A 22,293-nucleotide genomic window follows, 5' to 3' on the forward strand; every position below is an offset into this window, starting at 1 on the left:
TAAGGAAAAGATTAATTCAAGCAGTGTTACGAGGAGCCAAAGCAAAGGGGATAGAATGGTCATATTGAGCCAAATTGTAAATGGAGGCAATCCATGACAAATAGGCAGAAGCAGCAATTTAAAGTTAAGGGAGTTACATTAAACTTGTGTCAAACACTGGTTTGGCCACAGCTAGAGTGTTGTGTACAGTTCTGGGTGCTGCACTTTGGGAAAGATGTGAAAGCATTAGAGAGGATGTAGAAAACATTTATCCCAGGGATGAGGAACTTCAGTTGTTTAGATAGACTGGAGAAGTTGGTACTGTTCTCCTTAGAGAAGGTTAAGAGTAGATTTGATAGCAAAATTTAAAATTTGGGTGGTCTGGAAGAGTATGTATGAAAACAATGTTCCCATTAGTGCAAGGTTAGAGAACAAACAGATTTAAAAGGTGATGAGCAAAAGAAGTAATAACATGACAAAACATTTTATCACACAGCGAGTAATTAGGATCAGGAACGCACTGACAGTCTGGTAGAGGCAGGTTCAATCAAGGCATTCAAGAGGGAATTACACCATTGTCTGGGAAGAAAGAACATGGAAGGTTACGGGGAGAAGTCAAGTGAGTGGCACGAGGTAAATTGCTCATAAATAGCTAACACAAACACAACGGGCCAAATTGCCGCCTCCTGCACTTCTGTGAAGTTGGTTGCATAACAGCCAGTACTAGCAAGTTATAAGGAACCAATTGATTTCATCTGCAGAAGTGGAAATCCAAAAAAAAAAGCTAGTAACTTGACTGAAAAATGTAGTTCATTCAACAGCATATACTGTATATCCTTTGAATTGGTTAAATTTATGAAAAACAATGAAAACACAATCAGAAAAAAACTAAAAAAGACTTTGAAAATCTTTAATTTAATTGCACCACACATATTAGTATCCAACAGAAATACAATGTTTTAAAACTTTGTTCAGAAAGAGACAAGTCTTTCTACACAAAAAAAAATCCTTGGTTCATAAACTGCCCACAGATAAGAAAATGGGTGTCCTTCACCCAGCCTTTGCTTATACTGCTCTGAAACTGGCTGCTGTTGGACATACAAGAACACCTCGGACAAACCCTCCTGCTACTGTCCCATACTTTGAATATGGCAAAATAGTTGGTCTCTGTTCAGCAACTTTCTTCAGTGATGTGGTTGAACTGGGGATTGTAGGTCAAAACTCATGTCCTCTATATGGAACATCTGTGTCCCTCTTTAGCAAGCAGAACAAATCAGTGTTAATTTAATCTGCCAGGAGACAGTGCACACATCTGTAGGAAAACATTCTACCTTCCAGTCTCCCAAATTTCATCCCCAACCTCCTCCAAATCAAACATTATAATTTAGTAACAGTGAATAAAGAACCAATACGTTTGAGTCACAACCACAGATGGGACTTGCTTAAAACAGGGTACTTAGCAAACTGACCAGAATTATTCTGAATGCTTAAAACCACTAGATTGTCCTTCTTAAAGAATCTTGCCATCTAAAAAGGAATAGTTTATATTTCACACTATAAAAATGCTTACAGATCAACATTTAAAAAGTAAACTGATAACAAAAATGTAGTTATACACAGCACGGAGAAAACTTATGTTTAATTTTCTCACAAATGTGATTTTAAAAAAACTTACACAATATCAATCAAGCAAGATACAGAAGTAAACTGGAAATTTAGGTTATTCTGGAGGTTCTTATCAGTGGGAAAGTTTAACTTTGAGAAATGGTATTACATGTCATACCCAAAAAGAAAAACACACCTAAAGACACAGTTCACTTGGCTCTATTCAGAAACAGTGTGAATTCATTCATTCTGGTCCTATTTTAATCCTAACAATAAGTGACAACACTGCTGTACATTCTTTGTCATATAATCTATATTTACATACAGTGGACGTCAATTGTCATCTTCAGATTTTCAATAAATCAGAACTTCTTTTCATGAACACCAGTATGCACACGAACAAGTTATCAGCATTAAAATTGAGGAAAACATGCTTAATGGACCACTTTCAAAAGTTGCACTAGAAGTCCTATTTTGAACATCTGTGAATTTAAGACCTGCCGACTGCAGTTAGACAATCTTGGCACTGCACTTTACGCTGAAAAATCCCAGGGACTCAGAATAGTAAAGGGTTTACTGTATTTTGAGACTAAAATTTGTAAAAATTCATATTTCCCATGTTGCAGACCCAAACTTCTCAGTGTTGGTTTTGGCTTCTTAATCCTTCCTTGAGTGCATTTTCTACATGGCTCCCCAGTTGATAGTAATGTAACCGTTATGTAAATAGAAATTCTCATGTCTAATTTTAGCAAGTTAGAAATCTGTAATAGAATCAAAATATTGAAAACATCTGAAAACAAAAAAAAAACTTGCAACAAGTTAAAATTTACTTGAAGCTAATAACTATACAGAAAATTTGGGAAACTGCAGTTTTTCTTAAACAAATTGGATGCAGGGCACAGGTTCATTTTCAGAATGCCATCTCTCCAATTGGGAGTACCATACTTTGCTTTGCACCTCCCTCAGATCGTCCAACCTATCATGCAGTAGAGGAAGTCATTGACATACCAATGTTGTCATTTGTTAAAGTGAAGAATCAAATGGGCACAATAATGTACTACTCATACAACTTCAAGTAGAAAAAAACTGCCAATATTTCACACATTGTATTCTATGTTATTTACTACAGTACACTTTTATACCCTATGTATAATTGTAAGCCTTCCCCCCCCCCCCACCTTCCTCTGTCACTTTTCTACTCTCCTCACCCAATGGAATTGACACCATGCTGAAGTATCATTCAACAAGGTGTCCGCTGGAACCTCATCCAAGTGGTTATCGTTCGGCTGAGTCTAGATACTGGAAGTCAGCAGGATATTCAACCAAGGGAAGGAAACATTACACTGGGCCAGATTCTGTCCCAGATTCTCTCCTCGTTCAACATCACAAATATTTTTAGTAGGGGTAGTTTGACATTACCATTCAACATACATTTACAATATGGATGACTAAAAAATATTTTAGTCATGTCATATACGTGTGCATATATAGCTACCTTCTATATATAGTAAGTTGTGGCTCTGTATGAATGTAGATGTTTCCTATTCTCTCTGATTGACTTTGCAGTTTTGTTACTACTGAATTGAAAACAAAAAGCAGTTGTACTGTTGTATACATTGGTGATGCACCCTTGAAACCCTGATTAACAATGCAATTAGGTAAGTTTCTTGACGAGATGCAGAAATGGCACAGCGATCTACAAGTTTTGAACCTAGAACTTCGAAAAATCACATGACAAAGATGACAATCCACAAACCTTTTCTTCACATCATCTGGTACAATGCTACTTTCAGCTATTAGTTAGTGAACACCCAGCTTCCACGCTTCAGGCATTAAGTATATGTTTGTTACATACAGTTTAGTTTGCCTCACCAACTTAAATCGTAGTACTGCAGCACTTTATAATCATTTTCATATCCTAAGAGGTTACAGTGGATATGTTTGTGATGAGAATGCTCATTTAGTTTTCTTTTTGCACTACAGAAGGTGTTTTATCTTCGGAGGGCTTGTACACTTTTGAAGGGAAAAGAAATGACAAGAGCAAAAAAAATGCTTTGGCCAGGAACTCTTTGTACAAAAACATAAAGGAAACATGGAACTTGATGACTTTTAAAAAAAAAGATACAATTTTAATTACCAAAAGTAATTTCAACTAAATGCACATGTATCACCAAAAATTAACCCTCCAAGTGCTTTGAAACGGGATGGGTATAGAATGTCTATAAGCAAATATCAGAGAGATTTAAAACTAACCAAGTAAGCAATTTATTTATTTGTTTCTGATAACCTCAACTGTAATTCTAAATAAAGGAAAAATAGAACATTTGTGGCATACGATTGCTGGTAGAAAAAATAAAAATTATCAGTAATTAAAAAAGTGAATTTCATAAATTGTTGGAGAAGGGAAGAACAGGTAGTTTGCAATTTATATTACATTAAATTATGTGCTTTGATAAAGACTGTCAATTCATTACTAATCTTAGAGCACACTTTTTTTGTTTAGTTTATGTAGAGTGAGTCTTACCATCAGTACCCCAGGAAATAAAAAAAACAATTTTGTTGCTTCACAAAGCTCAATGTATTTTGAACTTTGAGAGCTCAAAGCTAAGGAACTGTGAACAAGAAAACACAAGATAACTTAACGATCAGCAGTAGCTGGGAGGCATTAACCCAAGTTGCTTCAGTGATCGTATTTCAAATGTGTGCATGTTATGTTAGCCCCCTCTTGCTTCCAGATTCCCTGATGCTGCATTTAAGAGAGCCATTTTTGATTTTAAGTCCCTAACCCCCACCACTCCCCAAAAACGTTCGAGTAAAAAGTCCCATTTATATTACAGGGCAAAATATCTAGCAGAAGACAGTTATTCACCCGTCTTCATACCCTCCAATTACTGTCCTGACCACAATTAAAGCAGGATTTATTTTGGTGGTGGGGAGGGAGGGGAAACAAAATGATTTGTTTTTATTGCTGTAAAACAAAAACTCTGGATTTAAAGGTGATTTAAAAACAAGTAACTGCAGAACAGGCACAATCTTTTTTAACACAAGCGTTGTGTTTTTTTTAAACCGACTTTTTTGTGAAATTAAACCAATTTTACAGAAACAGACAGAGCAACCATAGTGCAGGCAAAACTATTCCAAGTGCAGCAGCAGGAGAGCTCAAGTTGGTCTGGGCATTGCAATGCGTTGTCAAAAACTTTGCTTTCATTAGTACCAGAGTTTACAGGGTGAGCAAACAAAAGCAAGACTTCTGCTGACACCAAGTTTTCAAAGCATTCAAAAACAAGGGTTCTGTTGGATTTTTTTTTTGAACATTTGCGACATACATAGTGGCAAACTGAAGGGTGGTTTAACTTCAGTATGCTACTATTGCTGAGGTACAATTCTGTACAGGCAGTTTGCCAGTGAGTTCATAAGCCCGCACCATTTGAGGCAGGAGTAAAAAGCATCCTCATTTCATAGTTTCGGCAAAGGGTTGCTGATGGTGAGACTCCCTCTTTAAGAATCATATTTAAACTCAATTTTCACAATTTCCCTGGGAAGCAACAATGGGAAAATATTAATTTTTCATAAAATCTTCAAACCTCAACTCTCTTCTGCACGACAGAGGAACCTCATACTTTGGGATGCATTTGGGTAACTGACCATTTGAGTGGTGGTATAACTCATGGCAATTCCTGGCAGTGATTGTGTAACTGCCACAGGTGTAGAGATAGCAAGTGGTGCCATTGAAACTGGTGAAGTCATCCCCTGGACATAGGGTGCAGAGATAGAAGCGCTAAGACAAGGAGGACTTTGGGATGTGGCTTCAGAACATAATGCATTATGAGCTCGAGCTTGCGCTATCAACTCTTGATGAGAAATGGGTTGTGATCTCAGTGTCTGGTTGCTCAGGGTGGTGTGAGTCTTTACTATGCTACGGTTATAATTGGTAACAGTGTGCAAAGCTGGGTGTTGTGTTGGGTCAGCCCCAGTGTTCAGGATCCCCAACTTCACCTGCTTGCGCAGATCTGCATTTTGTTCCAGAAGGACCTCATTAGTCAGCATTAAGCTTGACACCTGCTTTTTGAGTTCTTCATTGCGCTTTCTGAGCATATGGTTTTCCTCCTCCAAAAAACTGAGTTCACCTGGGCGCAGACTGGGAGTGCTGTAATCAAATACTTCAAAACGCAGGCCCTCCACCCTTCTCCTTTTCGGATGCTGGTCGTAATCACATCTCTCTGTCTCATAGAGGTCATCCAAACGGTCATATCTACAAATCTCAGGAGAAAGTTCTCTATCTTGTGACGACACTCTTTCTACACTTTTTTTATCATTGTCATCACGTTTCAAATGCTGGAATTTACATTTGGATCCTCTTCGACATTTGCCCTTTAGAAAGTCACGACAAAATGGGATCTCCTTTGTAATAAGAGGAAGATTAGAGGGTGAAAGCCCAAAGGTCACAGCCACTGTCTGTTGCAAGTGAGCAGGAAGCTTTCCTGTTTTATTGTAATAATTCTCTTCCCCCTTCGTCCCGTGAATGAATGTGCAGTTCTCACGGGTACATTTACTATTCTGAAAGTACTGACAAAAGATTGACTCATGCCGCATGTCACCCACATTGTAGGCCTCAACATTGTCCGGATGAAAGTACCTGCAATTCTTACCACGGTTGCAGACATTGCGCAGAAAGTCACGGCAAACATTCCGCTTGCTCTTGCTCACCTCATATTTGCTATTATTGACTAAATTATCAGCGTCATCACTTAGATCAGTGTGGTTGGTGACCTCAATATCATCTGGGTGAAAATACCTGCAATTCTTACCACGATTGCAGAGATTGCGCAGAAAGTCTCTGCAAATGTTCTGTTTGCTTTTGCCAGCCTCATCATTGCCAATATTCACTAAATTATCAGTGTCATTCCTTACATCAGTGAGGTCAGAAGCCTCAATGTCATCTGGGTGGATATACCTGCAATTCTTACCACGATTGCAGAGATTGCGCAGAAAGTCTCGGCAAATGTTCTGTTTGCTTTTACCAGCCTCGTCACTGGCAATGTTGACTAAATTATCAGTTTCGTTCCTTATTTCGGCAAGGTCGGAGGCCTCAATATCATCTGGGTGGAAGTACCTGCAATTCTTACCACGGTTGCAGACATTGCGCAGAAAGTCTCGGCAAACATTCCGTTTGCTCTTGCCAGCCTCATATTTGCCGCTGTTGACTAAATTATCAGTGTCGTTCTCGGACATGATTCCAGATTATTTCTGCGCTACTCAGCCAAGGCTCTCAATAAACAACTGCAAAAGAAAAAGAAGCCAGTTCTTTTACAATGAACAAGAGATTAATCTACAAAAGTAACTGTGGTTAATCCTTTTCTCACAAAACATTGTAGTTGTACCTATATTGTTGATTTTTTTAAAACATTAGGAGATGGCAGAAGTTTGATAACAAAATGGAGAAGCAGTTTTATTTTGATCAGGAATTTACTATAGTAATGATGGCAAAATTGTCAGCTTTGCCATCATTTCCTTCTGTAACTGACAGCATTGTCTGAAATTCACATGTACAAAGGATAACATGGAAATTGAGAAGTTGCTATCAGTGATTTTGCATTCCTCCTCTGAAAGAACCATTTGTCTTTTCTCACTTTTAAAATGATAGGTATTAACGATTTACAGGTGCGTTTCTTTTCTTGATTATGTCAGTGGTACAACAAAATAAGTAATAATCGCTAATAAGATAATTATTTTAAAAATGAATTCTTATTGCAATTATACTATAGGGATTTTGAAATAGAGACGTACAATCAGCAGTGGAAACAAACTACTGAAGAAACGTAAAGAACAGAGAAAATGAAATGGTGGTGATTAAGCTCACCAGAGCAGAGTTCAGTCTACCCACAATTATACATTATTGTAGCAAATACTATGTAAAGGAATATTGCAAACCCAACCTTTCACTTTCCACATGAAATTCCATAAGAGCTTACGTCTAATCTACTGTATAAAATTCTGACAGCTAATCATTTCAGACTTGGTCCTCAAATTCTAGATTTAAGAAAACAAAAACAAACCACTTTTAACACTTAACACCACAGCTACGAAGATAAACGTTTAACTTAAGTAGTAGGATGAGAATATCTCAGATGATTAAATGCATTCCTAAATTGCAAACTAGCATATTGCATATACACACAATCATGGCATGTTGAAATTTATATTCATTAAAGGGTCCGCGAGGAAATACTATTGATGGAATTTTATAGATGAACATACATGCTACAGTTTCTAATTCATAAAAGCTAATTTATGAAAACGCAACTGAAAATTTAATGCAAGCAATGTCGAATTAAGATAAAGTGTCAACTTAAGATTCAAAAGATTCAAAAATTAAACAAAATACAAACAACTCAATTTTCTTCAATATATTTAATATATAGTCAACTTCATTGCAAGCTGCTATTGAAATAAAGGCTGGATTCTAATCCCATAATCCATATTACATTTACACATCAACTCTGACTTCAATCTACCTCCTTCACACTCTTTAATGAGGCAGTAAAACATAGTTCCTTCAATTTTTGCAAAATATTTCCTTCTTTCTAGAATCAAAATAATGGACACTTTTTGTCTTTGATAATCGGGGGGGGGGGGGAATGCTTTATTTGTTAAAAAAATGTTTTTACCTCACTCCTTCTGATTTCACATCTCCTTTATTGCTAAACTTGTTCCCAAGAATCAATTCCTCTTTCATGTCAAAAACCTTTTCATCCCTATTCCCATCCTTCAGCACCTCTTAACACTTTACATCTACCAGAAACTTGAGTACTGTTCCCACAATCTGAGAGGTGGGAAAGGGGATGACTTTTCTGACATTGTTCCAATTTCTAGGCACAAGGCAAAAACATCTTCCTGTCAGTTAGCCAACTGTCTTCACCCCATCATCCTTTTAACAACCACAAATCTTAATGTTTATTAATATAGACCTTCTCTGAATTTTCTTTTGTTTTTCCAAAGCTCCAAACATGCAGTCTTCCTACATCTTTATTATTATTAATGCAAAGTTTATAACCCTGAATAATTAGATGTTTGTTTTTGATTGGCATACACTTGATGGGCCAAAGGACCTTTTTCTGTCTTGTCTATCTTTCATGACTTGAAGCTCCTTGCTCTAATTAATTATTTCCAAGGACTTAGCCATAGATATGTACAGTACAGACCCTTTGGTCCAACTCGTCCATGCCGACTAGATATCCTAAATTAATCTAGTCCCATTTGCCAGCACTTAGCCCATATCCCTCTAAACCCTTCCTATTCATATACCCATCCAGATGCCTTTTACATGTTGCAATAGTACCAGCCGCCACCACCACTTCTGGCAGCTCATTCCATACACGCACCACCATCTGCTTCAAAATGTTGCCCCTTGGGTCCCTTTTATATCTTTCCCCTCTCACCCTAAATCTATGCCATCTAATTCTGGACACCCCAACCCCAGGGAAAAGACTTTGTCTATTTACACCATCCATGTCCCTAATGATTTTATAAACCTCTATAAGGCCACCCCTCAGCCTCCGACCCTCCAGGGAAAACAGCCCCAGCCTATTCAACCTATAGGTTAAATCCTCCAACCCTGGCAACATCCTTGTAACTTTTTTCTGAACCCTTTCAAGTTTCACAACATCCTTCCAGTAGGAAGGAGACCAGCATTGCACGCAATATTCCATTCAAAAGTATTAATTTTTTATCTTTCATTCTTTGATCCAATTATTACATGCGGGTTAACCTCAGCTTTTCCAATTTCTGTGGTGTCCCATTTAAGGAGACTTAGTGGCCAAGTTCTTAACGTTAGAAAATGATCTTGATTTGCACGTTTTATTTGCATTCAAGAATATGGGTCTGATAGCAGCACGTCATTGAAGATAGGAAGTAGTGAATAGCTTTTATTTTAATTTATGCTACCATAGCACAAAGTGACAATTATCTAAAACACAAACTGATTTAGTTGCAAAGATATATATATAACTTATCGGTTTAATGCCTCAAAAGTTCATACAAGAACGCCTCAATTATCTGTCAAATTGCTTCAAAATCAGTTTATCAAACTTTTTTTTGAAAGAAAAAAGGTCCCAAATAATGAATACAGGTATTGAGTAAAGGAACAGCATGGCTTCCTGCACTGAATACATTTGCCAAGATAATGTTGACAAGTGCCATCAGGCAAAGTTACAAAGGCTGCACTTTTGGGAGTTCCAATCTTTCAGTTCAGCTCCAAAATTTCTGGTCCAGTTTTTTTGATATCTGAATGAATTTTAATGTTATTATGAAAGACAGGAAGGACATAACTTTACTATGTTTTCACCCCCAAGAACTACAGATGGGACAGTATTTTGTACTCCATCTATGTCCTCAGGATTACTGTTTCTTTAAATATAACATAGTGATTCAGTCCAGTCAAACAGCATAACAATCAAATCATTCTGCCCATCACTACCAACTGAGTACACAAATGGAAGTTATGATGTCGTACTGAGGAATCAGACAGGATAATATAGTCCCAGGTTCATCCACAATTTGCATTAATTCTTTTTAAAATCAACCAGGGCAGCAGTGGAGGAATAAAATAAACATACCTCGATAATTCAAATTAAACTAAAAGCAAGAGTTCTAACCTGACCACTATTAAAAAAAGTGTACACATGAATATGCAGCAAAGACAGGATTAAGCTTGGCAATGTGTTTCTACCATTGAATAGTTATCAATACCACCTCAGGATGAGTCATTATCTTTAGGTGCAAGGGGATATAACTGGGCACGACAGAAGGAAAAACAGGATTTTTAGAATCATCTCTAAGAATTTTCACACTATAGGGTGCAAGTCAACAATAACTACAAATAGGACGAGTTGTAAAGTTATCTGACATCCAAAGGAGAAAAATGAAAAATTTACCCTCCCTCATACCTTTGATTGATCAACTAAAAAACTTACTGCTTTCTCCTGCTCTTGCTCTTGAATGGCAAAACATAGAGCGATCTACAAAGAATAATAATATTTGGAAATAATTTTCAGTAATTGTCATTTTTAAAAACAAAAATCACATAATTAGAGTTTTTGTTTTAAAAAGATTCCAATGGTTTAGTAGACAAATGTACTAACTGTGTGGCAATAAAGCACGTTTCAGTTTCAATCATTATTTTATTCAAACTGGATTGGAGAATCCATGTCAATGAAGTATAAAACGAAAGGGGGGGGGGGGGGGGAAGCTTAGGTAGCATGTCGATATTCTAGACTCAGATTTAAAAACAAAGATTGGTGTATTTCTCGCCACTTGGAAAAAAATGCCAGAAATTGAGCAGTCTTAATACTGTACAGGTCATGTTACCCACAAGAAAAATCGTTTCTGCATGAAGCCAACGGGATGAAGCGGTTTCAAATAATATTTCAACGATAAATTTGAACCAAAATTCTTTTGTGTCCCATACTTGAAAACGGTGTTTTCGGTATCCTTTAGATGCTCTTGCCTTAGATTTTCATTTAGATTGTTTTGTGTTCAATCAATCAATTCCTTGCTTTCATGCCAGTTATAACATAATAATATTACTGGACACGAATTCCTTCATTCCGAAGAACAAATCCGTTCTTAGGCCTACCGGAATTCTGACAGAAACTCGCACGAAATCGCACTGTTGACAGCTCTGGTGGCGGAAAGTTCTCGAACTTGCTACGAGGCTTCATTACACTCTAGGCCTCAACGGATTTACTCAAAATGATGCAACTGTCGGCGTATAAATAGAAGTAGGGAACTTTTTTAAAAAAAAAGTAACTACAGAAATAAATAATTACACTCAACCAATCCCGGAATAAGACCGATATATAAAAATAGAAAGAAACAGGGCCACATTTACCTACACGGTGTAAGCCTTTTTTTATCCTCTAAGTCCTCCAAGCACAACGAATATGGACTCGGGTCCTCCGAGACAAGAGCACCCGTTGAAGACGCTATTGAAACCAGTCTACAGCCATTGTTTAATGAACAGTAACCGCTCAGCAAACGTTTCCCATCTTATCACAAACTTTCCTTTTTGTTCTTTCTTCCCCGACTTCGATATTTCCTTAAAACGTTTAAGATATTTAACTTTTTTCAGTTCTGAACAAAGGTCTTTGACCTGAAACGTGAATTCTCTATCTACAGACACTGCCAGAACTCTCAGAATCACTATGAAGCTGAAGGAGGCCATTCGGCCCATCCTGCCGCCACCACCACATTGCCACGCAGTGCACTTCATAGCATAACTAACTCGCTGTGTCAAAAAAATCACATCGCCCTTGCTTTATTTGCATATCACTTTAAATCTATGCCATCGTTCTTTTTCTCTATGAGCAGGAACAGCTTCTCCCTATCCACTCTGTCTCCGCCCCGTCATAATTTTTAAACTGCAAGGGGAACAGTACCAACGTTTCCAATCCATCCTCATAACTCACCTACAGATTTACACTCAGTGCCACGTACATATTTTCGACATTTCTGTTCAGTAGTACTGCATCACAATTCCATTTCATCTTTCACCTCTTACTTTTCAACAATGGCTTTTTTTCCTTTTAAGTGTGAGGGTATCATAAGCTTTAACAACTGATGGATACTGACACCCTTCTGGATTCATCTCTTTCCATTTCTTTGACTCCATCCCTCCTTCCAGATTTCCAGAAGGCATTTAATAAAGGGCCATGTAAAACATTATTGTAGAAAAGGGCTGAAAAATGTGTTGCTGGAAAAGCGGAGCAGGTCAGGCAGCATCCAAGGAGCAGGAGAATTGACGTTTCGGGCATAAGCCCTGAAGAAGGGCTTATGCCCGAAACGTCGATTCTCCTGTTCCTTGGATGCTGCCTGACCTGCTGCATTTTTCCAGCAACACATTTTTCAGCTCTGATCTCCAGCATCTGCAGTCCTCACTTTCTCAATTATTGTAGAAAATACAAGCTCATGATGTAGGTGGTAATAATATTGGCATTGACTGAAAATTGGCTAACTGAATGGAAACAGTGTAGGCATAAATGGTTAATTTCTGATTGGCAAGATGTTCCAGCATCTGCAGTCATTGTTTTTACCTCGTAATGGATGGTGTGTTACAAGGATCAGTGTTGAGGCCTCAATCTTTTACAATGTATATAAATAAGGGTTTGATTGCTAAATTTGCTAATGACAAAGGTAGGTTGCAAAGTAAGAGCACATAAAGAAGTGACAAAGGGGTATAGAGAGGTTAAATGAGGGGGAATAGATCTGGCAAATGGATATTAATGTAGAAAAACATGAAATTGTCCATTTTGGCTGGAAGAATTAAGCATGTTGTTTAAACAGTGAGAAATTGCAGAACTCTGAGATGTAGACAGATCTGAGTGTCCTCGTGCATGAGTTGCAAGAGGTTCATGTGCACATACATTAAGTAACTAGGAAAGCTAATAGAATGTGACTGTTTATTGCGAGGGGAATGGAATACAAAAGTAGGACAATTATGCTTCAATTACAAGGGCGTTGGTGAAACCACATAGAATCGTAGAGATATACAGCACGGAAACAGACCCTTCGGTCCAACTTGTCCATGCCGACCAGAATTCCCACCCCAATATAGTCCATGATTTCCCATAATTTGCAGTACCTTTGTCATATGTGCACTCTTCTTATCTGGTACATTCTCCTTCCTTCCACCTTGGTGCCTAGACATTAGGAGAAAATTTCATGCAAAATCACAGGCCCCTCATCCAATTCTACTGGTATCACACATTTGCAATTGAACTTGTTGAAGCTTGGTGGCCCTTGGTGAACATTTTTAAAGTTCTCCAAAAGGTTACCTCAGCTCTCCAAAGAACTCTCGTAAATTTGTATCTATTCCTCAAATTCATAAATCTCATGAGTCATGTTACACAAAACATTTTCAATGAAAATTAGTTCTGAGTAAAAGCAACAGTCTCTTAATCTATGGACATGCAAAATTCCACTGCTCCTGCTCAGTGAAAATGGTAGTTGCCAGATATCAGGCCAGGATTTCTGGATTGAGGACTCTGTCACCATTTTGTTAAAGGTCCATAGTTCTTCCATCTCGATCACAAATCACAGTCTCATTTTGATTTGAGAAGAATATTCACCTTATGCCTAAATTCATTGAGGAAGGAATTGAATTGTCTTTTGTCTCGTTTGAGAAAATTGCTTCAAAGTTACAATGCCATAAAAAATCTTTGACAATTTTATTACAGTTGGAAGACATATTTATATTTCAGGATTATGTAGAAAAATTGGAAAATATGAAACAATTTGGACATTTTATTTAGATTAAATCCAGGAATGAGAGTAACAACCTAATGTGTGCTGTAAGTCGTTGCTGTTTATCGAAAAATGATTTTAAAGAAAATAGCCAAGCAAAGCTTTCAAGGAATTCAGAGGTATATTGTCTAATAATTTAGACAGTCTGGCTTTGAAGTGACTAAGGGGTCTCTATACTAGTGGTTGTCTAATAAACCTTTCTTTTAGGAAATCAAATCCCACTGAGAAGGCTGTAAAGTTTCTAAATAAAGAGGCAGTAAAATTTGCTTGCAAACCCACAGAGAAGCTAGAGAAATAAGAAATGTGATTACTGAACAAACACTAATTACAATGAGGAGGCCAGAAGGACTGAAATGACAGAGTTTTCTCAGAATATTGAATGAGTCAGAAACAAAACCAGAAATTGTTGGAAAAACTCAAAGTCTGGCAGCATAGATGGAGAGAAAGCAGAGCCAACACCTCGCATCTAGTTCTTCTCTTCTCTTGCATAACAGCAATAGAGTTCCCTTGACACTCACCCCACCATACCATCATCCATATCCAAAGATCGTTACAGATAATGATTCGACCAACTCCAACAGTTTGCCACCACCATAAACATATTCTCATCATCTCCATTGTCAGCCTTCTGTAGGGAACAATCCTTCCAGGACATCCTGGTCCACTCCTCCTCCATTTCTACACATCTGAAATATTGTGTAAAGTCTTGTTGCTTTATTTAAGGAATGGTGTAAATTGTTAGATATTGTTCAGAGATCATTTACTGGACTAATACTGGAATAGGTATGTTGTCTTCTGAGGAGATGTTGGACAGGCTAGACTTTTACCTGCTGGCATTTGAAAGTAAGAGATGATTTGATTGAAACATTTAAGATCCTGAGATATCTTGACAGGGTGCATGTAGAAAGAATGTTTTCTCTTGTGAGACATGCTAAAACTAGAGGTTACTGTCACTGGAAACCAACTGCTATGTGTGGATCAACAGTGGTAAGCGAGAGTCAGGATGCAAACATAGTTATCTGTAACTGCAAATTATAGTCTGAGCTGTATAAAAATAAATTTTATTTATATTTTCGATTGCGATCTGAAATGGGAAAACAATTGTTTTAAAAACCAAAGATAGTTGAAGGATTGCCGCACTTTTTAAAAGCCAATAACCTGACACTCATTGAAGTACTGTTTGTACTTCAACTGCTTGGTTTGCAGATGAGTTGGAGCTAAATGGTGTGTTTGAAATGTAGAATGAAGTATAAAAGTAGGGAGGTTTTGCTAAAATTATGCAAGACACTAGTCAGACAACAACTGGAATACTGTGAACAGTTTTGGGACCCTTCTCTGAAGAAAAATACACTGGCATTGGAGGCAGTCCAGAGGAAGTTCACTAAATTGATCCTGGATGTGGAAGGATATTCTTGAGGAGAGGTTGCAGAGGTTGGGCCTGTACTCATTGGAATGTAGAAGAATGAAAGCTGACCTTATTGAAACATACAAGATTCTTAGGAGACCTGACAGGGTAGATGCAGGGTAGATTTACCTTGTGGGAGAGTCTAGGATCAGTGGGCATAATGTCAAAATAAGGGATTGCAGATTTAAGACAGATGAGGTGGAATTTCTTCTTTCAGAGGATAGTGCATCTTTGGAATTTTTTATCACAGAGGGCTGTCGAGGTTGAGTTGTTAAGTATTTTCAAGGCTAAGATAAACAGACTTTTAACCTGTAAGGGAATCAAGGGTTATGGGGATTTGGTAGGAAAATGGACTTGAGGATTATCAGATCTCACTGCATGGCAGAGCAAACTTGATGGGCTGAATGGCCTTCTGCTCATACACCTTATGGTCTTGTGCATGGAACTTTGGTTGGCCAAGTGTAGTTGATTGATCTGTGAGCTAGTGTCTCGTTATCAATAACAAAGGCCTGCCAACATCTACATTGATTGGTTCCCAGATTTCTGAACAGTGTGTGGGGATGAATGTTTTAGCAGAATCGCTGGGCCTCTGGAGGAACAGAGGCTGTTTTTCTTCTGTAGTAAAAAGCACTTGGGTCTGAAGGCAGCCAGTTTATTTTCTTTTTTTTTATCCAGAAGTGCTCTTAAACATAACAATTTTTTTTCCCATCACCAAGTTACCCATGATATTTTTTCACCTGTTAATGTCCACCAGTAAATCATCCGCGTTCTCCTAATGATTAAGTTACATGCAAAGCCCATTAAGGGAAACATGATGTGGAGATGCCGGTGTTGGACTTGGCTGGACAAAGTTAAAATTCACACGTCACCAGGTTATAGTCCAACAGGTTTATTTGAAAGTACAAGCATTTGGAGCGCTGCTCCTTCATCAGGCAGCTAGTGGGGCAGGTACATAGGACACAGAATTTATTAATAAAAGCTCAAAGTGTCATACGACTGATGCAATGCGATAGGATTTACATATTAATCAATAAAAACCTGCATCCCCATTCTAAGTGATTCAATACTTAACAGCCATCCAGGTTTGTCGAGTACATTGCATCAGTTGTATGACACTTTGATCTTTTACTTATAAATTCTGTGTCCTATGTACCTGCTCCACTAGCTACCTGACAAAGGAGCAGCACTCCAAAACCTTGTACATTAAGGGAAATGCAGACCATCAGAATTGAGGGAGAGGTAAGGAGAGGGAAAGGGGACTAAATCAAGTTGGAGTTGGAAGGTGAGACAGCCAGTTTATTTCCCATTTCCAGTTTCTGTCAGCTGTGACTTTTAATTGATAAGTCAAAGACCTTTATAGGTGGGAACCAGTCACCTTGTGCCTCCTGTAAACAGGTGAAAGTATCTGGAGAAAAAAAGATGAAAAAGCAGTCTTCTGATCAGCACAAGATTCATCTCCACAAGCCTTATGCACAGGGATCACTGAACTGTCTTCCGATTGTTTGCCTCAGCCTATAACATTTATGTTTTTTGTGTGTGGGGGGCGTGGGGGAGGGATGTTAAAGGGGTTACAGTTTTAACTATGAGAGTTATATTTGGACAGTTCATTATTGCTTATCTGTACTTAGAAGAATATTTATTTATTACAAATAAATAGTTATTTAAGTATGGAAACCTGGTCCTGCTTTCTGTCAACCTTTGTCTAAAAGACAGGTAAATTGGGGAATTCTGCGTACTTCTTAAAATCTTTAATTCTAGTGACAACGCCAGGACTAGTGAAGCTTGATTTCTGACATGCTACCCCAGTGAGATGTACCAGCTGTAAAATAAACCTGTACAGACTTTCAAGTAAACGGCACGGTGGCACAGTAGTTAGCACTGCTGCCTAACAGCACCAGAGACTTGGGTTCAATTCCCACCTCAGGCGACTGACTGTGTGGAGTTTGCACATTCTCCCCGTGTCTGCGTGGGTTTCCTTCCACAGGCCAGGTGAATTGGCCATGCTAAATTGCCCGTAGTGTTAGGTGAAGGGGTAAATGTATGGGTGGGTTGTGTTTCGGCGGGTCAGTGTGGACTTGTTGGGTCGAAGGGCCTGTTTCCACACTGTAAGTAATCTAATCTAAATCCATGTGATTTTATCTGTTACTTACCAATAATACAAGAAACACGACATGATCAATGTTGATTTTTCTTAAGAAACAAAAGCAGTGATGCATGCTTGAAAACCACAGAAGGAAATCTTAGACAAGACTTGAAGCTGTGCCAAAGTCACATTTTTTTTCTGGGGTCCCGGTGTAAAAGTCATTACAGGGGATGTGAGCCTGTTGAGGCAGGGTTGGTTCAAAATTGGGCTGTAAAGATACTAACTGCAACAGCGAGACCAAAAATAATTGCATTTAGTCAATCCAACACTCTCAACTATTGTGCCCAGACAGATTCTATGCCAAAGGTAACTTCAAAGATGATGCTGTATTGCACCTCTAAGAAGATACAATTCCATCAATCAACCCTACCAAAAATGCAGTATTCACATACAAGAAAAGCTCAAGCATGAGCTGGACATTATGGGACATAATGACATTATTTGGCTTGTACATCACACTGGTGCAGTTCTATTCAGTGTGTGCTTAAGAAAGATGGAACACTCAGGACATGTTTGGACCCAAGACATCTGAATCTCTTTCGAAAAGGAATGCACGCACAAAATTCCAATGCAAGATGAATTGAATCGCAGGAGCTAAATTCTGCTCTGGTCTGGATACCCAACATGGATGTTGACTATTCAATTGGCCAAAAAATCTCAAAATCGCTACTTTCAGACACCACGTGAAAGACATTGCTTCCAGAGACTACCTTTTGGCCCGTCATTCTAGATCAGTTCTAGCAGTGTATGGATTGAATTGCAGAAAATATTCCTGGATGTATAGGTATTACCAATTTATACTGTTGTGATGGTACAAACAAAAAAAAAACATTGCCAAAATCTGCATTCATTAATGACAGCAGATCGTGGTGAAGAATGTGTCTTCAACAGTAAAAGGTGTCAAGTAAATGCAGGTCAGATCAAACTTTTTGCCTTTATCTAGTTATGTAATGGGATCTGTCCTGACCCAGGCAAAGTCAAAGATATAGGACACACATTTCAAAGATGCTCTACAGGGATTTCTCAGATATTTACAAGTTCCTAGCTCAGAACATATAATACTTTTCCAATAAAGCATTGTCTTTAAGAGAACCCTTAAGGAAATACATACTATATGTATAACATATATGTATGACACTTTGATCTTTTATTTATAAATTCTGTGTCCTATGTCAATGCATGCTTGAATCACTGTAAAACTGGCATTGTCAGTGGAAACCTGTATCCCACAGTGTTATGACGCAAGGATTAAGATAGTCCTGGAAGCCAATGTGTTTCAGAAGGAGCATGCATCCAAATATTTTAATCCAAAGATCTATCACAAGTACAATTCAACAATTCCAACATAGAGTATAAAATGCTTGTTCTATTATTTGGTGTCACAAGATTGCATGGGTATCTGTTTGCGAGAAACTTGTTTGGTACATCACTGTGGAAACTGATCTCAAACTATTGAAACTGATTTGGCGCAAACCACTTCAAGTACACCACCTGGATTACAACGACTCCTGTTAGGTAGTGACAGAAATCAATGGTGCTCTGCCCCTGGTCCCTAACCTGGGCACAGTAACCCTGCCCTAACCTGAGTACAACAGGCCCCCTAGAGCCAAAAACAGAAGTTGCTGGAAAAGATCAGCAGATCTGGCAGTATCTGTGAAGAGAAATCAAAATTAACGTTTCTGGACTGGTGACCCTTCCTCTGAACATGGGCTTACTGTAACCAACAGAGATTATGTTTTGAAGGCAAGTTGGGATAACTCTGCCAAGCCCTTACCTGTCTAAGTTCTCATAGAACAAAGAATATTACAGTGCAGTACAGACCCTTCCGCCCTCGATGTTGCACCAATCTTTGGAACCAATCTGAAGCCCATCTATCCTACACTATTCTATTTTCATCTATATGTTTATCCAATGAGCATTTAAATGCCCTTAAAGTTGGCGAGTCTACTACTGTTACAGGCAGTGCGTTCCAAGCTCCTACCACTCTCTGAGTAAAGAAACTAGCTCTGATATCTATCCTAGATCTATCACCCCTCAATTTAAAGCCATATCCCCTCCTGCCAGCCAACACCATCCGAGGAAATGGGTCTCACTATCCACCCTATCTAACCCTCTGGTTATCTTATTTTTGTCAATTAAGTCATCTCTCAACCTCCTTCTCTCTCACGAAAACAGCCTCAAGTCCCTCAGCCTTTCCTCACAAGACCTTCCCTCCATACCAGGCAATACTCTAGTAATTCTCCTCTGAACCTTTTCCAAAGCTTCCACATCCTTCCTATAATGCGGTTACCCTCATCCAACTGTTTGGTCATCATCTCAAAGAACTCAATAAGGTTTGTGAGGCACATCCTACCCTTCACAAAACCATGTTGACGATCCCTAATCAACTTATTCCTATCTAGATGATTACAAATCTTATCTCTTATAACCTTTTCCAACACTTTACCCACAACCGAAGTAAGGCTCACTGGTCTATAATTACCAGGATTGTCCATACTCCCCTTCTTGAAAAAGGGGTCAACATTTGCTATCCTCCAGTCTTCTGACACTATTCCTGTGGACAATGATGACATAAAGATCAAAGCCTAAGACTTTGCAATCCCCACCCCCAGCTTTCAAGGGAATCCTAGGATAAATCTCATCCGGCCCAGGGGACTTATCTATTTTCACAATTTCCATAATTGTTAACACCTCCTCCTTGCGAATGTCAATCCTGTCTAGTCTAGTAACCTGTATCTCAGTATTCTCCTCAACAACATTGTCATTTTCCAATGTGAAAACTGACAGAAAATATTCATTTAGCGCTTCCTCATCTCATCAGACTCCATGCACAACTTCCCACTACTATCCTTGATTGTCCCTTTCGCTAGTCATTCTTTTATTCCTAATATACCTATAGAAAGCTTTAGGGTATTTCTTGATCCTACCTCAGTTACAGGACAAACACCTTGAAAATCAAGAAAGGCTTTGTGCGTGGGCAATTGTGTCTTACTAAATTAATTGGATTTTTAAAAGAAGTGATTGGTATGTGTATGGAATGAGCTGCCAGAAGAAGTGGTGGAGGCTGGTACAATTGCAACATTTAAAATACATTTGGATGGGTATACGAATAGGAAGGGTTTGGAGGGATATGGGCCGGGTGCTGGCAGGTGGGACTAGATTGAGTTGGGGTATCTGATCGGTATGGACGGGTTGGACCGAAGGATCTGTTTCCATGCTGTACATCTCTAAGACTATGACTCTATGGTGAAGAGGATTAATGAAGGCAGAGCAGTGAACATTGTCTATGCAGACTTCATTAAGGCGTTCGACAAGGTTCACATGGTAGATTGGTTGACAAGAGCTGAAAATGTGTTGCTGGAAAAGCGCAGCAGGTCAGGCAGCATCCAAGGAACAGGAGAATCGACGTTTCGGGCATAAGCCCTTCAGGTTAGATCATGTCAAATACAGGGATAACGAGCCATTTGGATACAAAATTGGCTCAAAGGTAGGAGACAGAGGGTTTTGGTAGAGGGTTGTTTTTCGGACCGGAGGCCTGTGACCAGTAGTTTGCCACAAGGACCAGTGCTGGGTCCACGGCTTTTGTCATTTATATAAATGATTTGGATGTAGATACAAGAGATATGTTTAGTAAGTTTGCAGATGACACCAGAATTGGTGGTGAATGGACAGGTAAAAACAATGACTGCAGATGCTAGAAATCAGATTCTGTATGAGAGTGGTGCTGGAAAAGCACAGCAGTTCAGACAGCATCCAAGGAGCAGTAAAATCAATATATCGGGCAAAAGCCCTTCATCAGGAATACCTGTGTAATGGACAGTGAAGAAGCTACCTCAGAGTACAACGGGACCGTGATCACATGGGCCGAGGAGTGGCAGGTAGAGTTTAATCTAGGTAAATGTGAGGTGTTACATTTTGGTAGGGCAAATCAGGGCAGGACTTATACACTTAATGGTAAGGTCCTTGGGAGTTTTGCCAAACGAAAAGACCTTGGAGTGCAGGATCATAGTTTCTCGAAAGTGGTAGACAGAGTAGTGAAGAAAGCGTTTGGTGTGCTTGCCTTTATTGGTCAGTGCATTGAGTTTGGGAGCTGGGAGGTCATGTTGCAGCTGTATAAATCATTGGTATGGCCACTTTTGGAATACTGCGTTCAATTCTGGTCTCCCTACTGTTGGAAGGATGTTGTGAAACTTGAAAGGGTTCAGAAAAGATTTACAAGGATGTTGCCAGGGTTGGAGGGTTTGAGCTATAGGGAGAGGGTGAATAGGCTGGAGCTATTTTCCCTGGTCTGTTGGTGGCTGAGGGGTGACCTTATCAAGGTTTATAAAATCTTGAGAGGCATGAATCAGGTGAGTAGCCAAGGTCTTTTCCCCAGGGTAGGGGATTCTAAAACTAGATGTCATGGGGTTAAGGTGAGAGGGGAAAGATTTAAAAGGGACCTTAGAAGCAACATTTTCATGTGGTGTGTGTATGGAATGAACTGCCAGAGGAAGTGATGGAGGCTGGTATAATTACAGCATTTCAAAGGCATCTGGATGGGTATACGAATAGGAAGGGTTTTGAGGGATATGGGCCAAATGGGACTAGATTAATTTAGGATATCTAGTTGCATGAACGAGTTGGACTGAAAGGCCGGTTTCTGGCCTAAATATCTCGATGAATCTATGAAGAATGAAGATAGTGCATGATTGACATGCAGATGTGGTACTGTTGAATTTATACATAGGATAGAAGGTCAGAATCATAAATACTACACAGGAACAGAGAAAGCCAAAATATGCAGTGAGCCTAAATGCTACAAAGTCACTACACCAAATAAAGCAACATTGAGGGGAAACAAAAGCCAACTCAGGGAACTGTA

General features: G+C 38.8%; 1 protein-coding gene across 18 annotated transcripts in view; it reads right to left on the reverse strand.

Annotated features, from left to right (window-relative positions):
* LOC122543347 (zinc finger CCCH domain-containing protein 10-like) overlaps window positions 1-22,293 on the reverse strand; it is a 150,430-nt gene that overhangs the window by 127,243 nt on the left and 894 nt on the right. For 6 of the 18 annotated variants that reach the window (XM_043681926.1, XM_043681924.1, XM_043681922.1 and 3 more), the window contains exons 1-2: window positions 11,219-11,467; window positions 10,557-10,601 (exon numbers count right to left, since the gene is read on the reverse strand). In XM_043681926.1, coding sequence (XP_043537861.1) covers window positions 10,557-10,601; window positions 11,219-11,303 — 130 coding nt within the window. In that variant the 5' untranslated portion in view covers window positions 11,304-11,467. The other 12 variants (XM_043681920.1, XM_043681907.1, XM_043681902.1 and 9 more) reach the window with 12 other exon arrangements.

Source organism: Chiloscyllium plagiosum, chromosome 43, assembly GCF_004010195.1.
Source record: "Chiloscyllium plagiosum isolate BGI_BamShark_2017 chromosome 43, ASM401019v2, whole genome shotgun sequence".
Classification (NCBI taxonomy): Eukaryota; Metazoa; Chordata; class Chondrichthyes; order Orectolobiformes; family Hemiscylliidae; genus Chiloscyllium; species Chiloscyllium plagiosum.